The sequence below is a fragment of the Limulus polyphemus genome, unplaced genomic scaffold (assembly GCF_000517525.1).
Source record: "Limulus polyphemus unplaced genomic scaffold, Limulus_polyphemus-2.1.2 Scaffold975, whole genome shotgun sequence".
In the NCBI taxonomy this organism is placed as follows: Eukaryota; Metazoa; Arthropoda; class Merostomata; order Xiphosura; family Limulidae; genus Limulus; species Limulus polyphemus.
The window spans coordinates 292002-297759 of NW_013666585.1; the positions used below are offsets into that span (position 1 = coordinate 292002).

The 5758-nt window shown below is 34.1% G+C and overlaps 1 protein-coding gene across 2 annotated transcripts in view; it reads left to right on the forward strand.

The window, feature by feature from the left end:
- LOC106461509 (LIM/homeobox protein Lhx2-like) overlaps window positions 1-4724 on the forward strand; it is a 68302-nt gene extending 63578 nt beyond the window's left edge. For both annotated transcript variants that reach the window (XM_022388497.1, XM_013921332.2), the window contains exons 6-7: window positions 1230-1480; window positions 3046-4724. In XM_022388497.1, the coding sequence (XP_022244205.1) occupies window positions 1230-1480; window positions 3046-3255 (461 nt within the window). In that variant the 3' untranslated portion in view covers window positions 3256-4724. The remainder of the gene's footprint in view (window positions 1-1229; window positions 1481-3045) is intronic.
- Window positions 4725-5758: the final 1034 nt, after the last annotated feature.

Here is a 5758-nt window from a genome sequence, read left to right on the forward strand (position 1 = left end):
AACCACATTATAACAGCTAAATGGAGTTCCAACTACATTGTAACAGCTAAATGGAGTTCCAACCACATTATAACAGCTAAATGGAGTTCCAACCACATTATGGAGTTCCAACCACATTATACCAGCTAAATGGAGTTCCAACTACATTGTAACAGCTAAATGGAGTTCCAACCACATTATAACAGCTAAATGGAGTTCCAACTACATTGTAACAGCTAAATGGAGTGCTGACGAATCCTTTTACCCCAAAGCCTGGCTAATTAGGCTGGCTAGGGTACGGCTAATTAGGCTGGCTAGGGTACTTTCTCTTTAAGAACGAGTATAAATATGTGGTGAATGGATAAAGAGAAACTTAAATAAGTGTATACAATAAAGTTAAATCTTTTTGTGAGTCAACTGCTGTTGCTTTCGTCCTAAAATGTAAGCTACAATAGAGAGCAGTTTTTAAAGCGTAGGCTTGTTTGATTGTTTGTTTTGAATATTAGCAAAAAAACTATATTTATAGAATAAAGCTAGACAAGAGCACCCACCGCCGACTATTTGGGTGCTTTTTTGTGACTAATAGTGCATGACATTTTACCATCACTCTTATATGAATGCAAGGTCCCAAAGTGCCAAGTACGGTTTTGCGGCAACGAGACGCGAACCATAGATCCTTGGATTTACAGTCTTGCAGGTTAACCACGAGGCCATACTCAGCCGTTAAAGCGTTGGTAAAGAGCAGAAAATATGCTTATCATAAGAAAATAGAGAAAAAGAAAAAAAGGACACTTCAGTTTGAATTTACTTTCCAATCAGCCGCGTATTAATGTATTCAAAATTAATAGTTAGGTCGTAGAAATAATTTGTTAGATATTTTGCTAAGCTATACTTCTTCTCGTGCTCGTGAACTGGCTGTGTAGCTAGTTAATCCGATAGTTATAACTTAGTCTCTTTAATCAAAATATCTTTATCACGGATAACGGTTAGCTTATTCACTGTTGACTTATTATAGTCGCCCATGACTTTACAGTATTTTGCTTAGAAAATAGAATACCCAAGCTTTTCATTCCATTTGAGAAGAAAAGAGAGAGAGGTGAACTTTCAGGTATTTGACACCAGTAGTAACTAAGTTGTCAGATCTCTATGTCACCACTACTTACTCAGACTTACAACGTTGTATGGCGCTGTTAAATATATTCGGTTTATCATAATGTTTGAAGCGTCGTTTCGTGTTTTATCTGTTTCAGGATCAACCAACAATTGTGCCGTTGAAGAAACATGTGGAGTTATCGCCTCCCAAGAAACGTCACTTCCAAGATTCCAGCATACAACCGGGATTAGAAATACGTCAGGAAAAAGACCAAAACGCCTGCGTACTTCTTTTAAACACCATCAAGTGCGAACTATGAAATCTTATTTTTTAATCAACCATAATCCTGATGCCAAAGATTTGAGACAATTGTCTCAAAAAACAGGACTTAGCAAACGGGTGCTTCAGGTAAGTCACATGATTATTCTCACATAAAAGTTGTAACTGGTAAAATAGTTTCTATTAGTTGGAAGAAGCTATTATGTTGTCATTAAAATAGAATATTCTGATTGTTTATTATAAAGCATCCCATTTTCATGTAGACCGTGTATATTAATATTTTTGATAAAAAGAATACATTTTTCGTTTCTTTTTTATGGATTTCTTTCTCCTCATACTAACGTTTCTTAACGTGGTTAAAGATTTTGTGAACACAATATTTTCACAACGCCGTTAACTCGCCGTGATCATTTAAGTTGTGGAAGCTATTTTCACAATTTGGCTAATCTCTTATCAATTTATGATAACGAATGCATTACTCCCGTCCATAAACATACCCTTTATAATGTGTTCAGGTAACTCTTCATAACCGAACATTGCATCTTTATTAACAGCTGTTACTAACAGCAAACCAGACATGTCTAGATTTTATTAGTTGCGATACACAACTTATCTAGATAGGTTGTGTGTGTCCTCACTGAAACCCGTTCTTAAACTTCAAATTTGCTATAACGGCAGTTGCTCAGTTTACGTTTCAGGCTGATTAGCGAGAAAACAAAATTATCTAATTGTTAAATTTTATTCTAGTTAACTAATTAGTTTATAAATTCTTCAAAATGTTTTTTTATTATTAATAGAGGACGCTTAAGACATAATATATTAATTTTTCATGTGTTAATTTGTTTGTCGGTGAAATCCTCCCACAGCTTTGGAGTTAGCAGGACCAAATTTGTCAGATGGACATGGGGTGACCTGGAGGGGTTCTTTATCTATATGGCATAGCCCCCTAATTTATTTATTTGGAAGTACCAAGGGGGACTAAAACGTACCCAGAACTCTCACAAATATGATAGGGGGTTCCTAAACTCGAGTCTGGCATCAGACTTTATGTTCCTGGGGCCATCAGAATGCAGGAAGCGACATTTTTGAAACTGTGTTCATATCTCCCACTCACAAGATAGCGAGAACAAATCTGAAATATTTGCTCAGATACTATGGACGAATGTCCTAACGTTTTCTTTTCAGGTATTTACCCCTTTGGAATAGCTATAGAAGTAATTGAGGACAATGAAGGAGCTTAATCGATATATTGGGGCCCTGTGAACTCCGGTGCAGAGCGCAAGTATTTCATGCTAGTGTGAATAAAAAGCCAAAAATTGACTTATATATATATATATATATATACACACACACACACACACGTCATATTCAAATATATATATATTTTTTACTTTGTTTAGCAACTCCATACCTAAATTCTAAATATTTCTCCAGATTCTTACACATGTCTTTTCTACGTACTTATTAGAGAAAGAAAGAGAAAAGCAAGAAACAATACCATCTTAGCCAAAGAAAGTGTGTCATATAAATGAACCAGTAGAAATGCTAAACTATATTCAAGTAAGATATTTACTGGAAGTATATATACACACACATGTAAGCTGTGTCTTGTTTCCAAATAAATGTGTTATAAAGTTTCTTCAAAGCATTTTTGTTAACAAGAATTACAGTTAATATATGTTTATGACCTCAAGGTCTGGTTCCAAAATGCACGAGCAAAATGGAGAAGAAACTTACTGCGCCAGCAGACACAAGGACCTGAAGTTGCACAAGAATCAAAACCACTGGTGGAAATGACGTCACAAGAGACGTTGCTCAGTGTTCAGAGACCATCAGCTGAACAACACCTCACCCCGATCACACAAGAGGAACAGAATGTTTATACGTATACAAGCGTATTCTGAGTATAGGTAGTAATTTGCTATTATATTTGGTTTTAAAGCTTAGCACCGAACTCGTTAAAGTTAGGGTTCTGTGTCATGGTTTAATGCTATATTGGACAAATAGAGAAAAAGAAATCCCGTAGCTCAACGTGAAAACAAAGAAATATTTGACTCCGGTTGGCCACGCGCAAAGTTCTCATAGAAGTGACAGAGAACAGGACAGATGTGTATTATTAAACCAACCAATAAACGTATGCTACCCTTCTCTTGTAGCTACTTGGCTATATTAATTACCTATGCATGGCCAAACGTAAAATCACTACTATCATTGGTTTGTTGATTGTTATTTTAACTGAACAAAAAGTCAAAAACTATAAAGGAAACTAAACTACAATTTTACCTCAAATGAATATTATTGTGTCATCACGGCCAATTAAAACATCTTTGCTCTCTTGCAGTAACAACACAAATGAAGTTTGACAGAATGAAAATCATAAGGTTAAACTTTCCGTCAGTGAATGATGATAGTATTAGTCGATTAAGCATCTTTTTAAGCGATTCATGTAAAATTTGTGCGAGATGAAAAGTAATTCAAAGACGAGCAGTAAAGTATTGTCCAATAAAATATACCCATAGTCGACAAGCTTCTTAATAGGAAGTGAACGAAGCAATAACAATGGAATATTGGTTTTATAAACTTATGATGAAATAGGTTTCTTAAATAGTACGTGCAGTCCTGACCACAGGAATAATTGTAAATGCTATAAAGCAATATATACGTTATTGACTGTACATATTACGCGAGGGAAGGATTTCGATATGAATTTAGCCTAAATATTGTATTATTTATTATGCATGTTTTCATATTTAAATACGATTGTACATAGTGTACGGGATATATTTACGACGGCAACGTCCACGTACAAATCAGGAAATATTAAGTGAATTGCGTCAGAAATTGGGCAAGTCATTAACAAAGTTTAGAATTCAGCATACGTATACTGTTGCAAAAGTGATATACCATTCTCAATTCAAGCTATAAACGTGTCAGCATTTACTATTAAAAGAATGTAGTATTTTGCCTGATGTCGAACGTATGTTAAGTATAAATATGATATTTATCATATTTAGCAGAGTAATTTGTTTCCATTTTCAAAATAATTACAGGACGATTATGTTATACGTAAGAATAAAGTTGGTCAATAATTATGTTTGTTATCTATATACTTATAGTGAAAGGCACTTTGCCATTTATCGTTAAAACATGTTGAATACTTCAGAATTCATTGTGTTGGATGAGTGAATAATGTACGTGTCAATATTAAGCCTACTTTGTAATGCAACACTGCTTGTGGTTAAAATGTATTCTTCCCCAATTATAATTTTAAGGTTAACTTCGACATTTCAGTGCAATTTTCATTTGGAATTTATATTGGTTATTGATCAGTAAATTCAATGGATGTAGACGTTAAACATGTTTAGAAGTATGATTTACATGTAAGGTGAATGAAGGTAATAAAATACTCTAATTGTGAATATAAAAAAACGACTTGATTATACTGAGATCAAACATCCACGGGCATTATACCCATATCGAATATAGTCTTGCCTGAGAACTGATGAATACACAGTGGGTAAGTTGAAGTATTTATGCTATCTTAATAGATGAAAGTCATCTCCTTAGAGGTATGTTTATTATGTATAGAATCATTAAAAATAAAATTGTATTTAAATATAACGTTGCACTGATCTAAATACAATAGATGAACGGTGGTGTTTCTCTATATAGGCGAGTTTGTATTACGACAATTTATAAGATGCCGAATTTCGCTTATATTTATTTTGTTTACTTAAACATCCAAATACATATACACCAAAGAGAGCGTAAATAATGGTCCATTTATGAAAATGAATTGCGTACGCTAACAGAGTGGCGCCATGAGTGGCATGTTTCAAGAATACATCTTAGCCCAATCTTGAGCAATGGCCTCATTCATAAAGAGTCTAAGAAACAGAACCCTGGCACCCAACGCTTTGAATTAAACCTTTTTCGTCCTAGAGCTTCAAATGGATTCAGTTTGTGCCTCTCACCAAGCAAAGGTACATTTCATAGGTTATTCGTTTTAAACTACTGCTAGAGACAATGCACGGTAGAACATAAGTCTTTATCATGTTGAGAAAAAATATGGTTCTTTCCCATAAAATTCCACCGATGCAGACAAGTGCAGCATTACCTAAAGTCTCCCAGTATAACTTGGTATTTATGGGTTTCTTGAATTTACTCGTGACCCAAGTTCAAAGCAATAAAAACAAGGTTATTATATATATATATATATAGTTGTTCTTAGGTAATTATAAAAAAGAATGTTTTTCGACAGGTGTTTTTTTTTAGAATATCTAATAACATGAAGTGCTATTAAGTGTCTTTCTTGAAAGTGAAGTCCATATACCGGAAGAAATACTGTAAAAATGACTCATTTTAGCACACTTTAAACTAGAAACAAAGCATATGTTTTATTATATT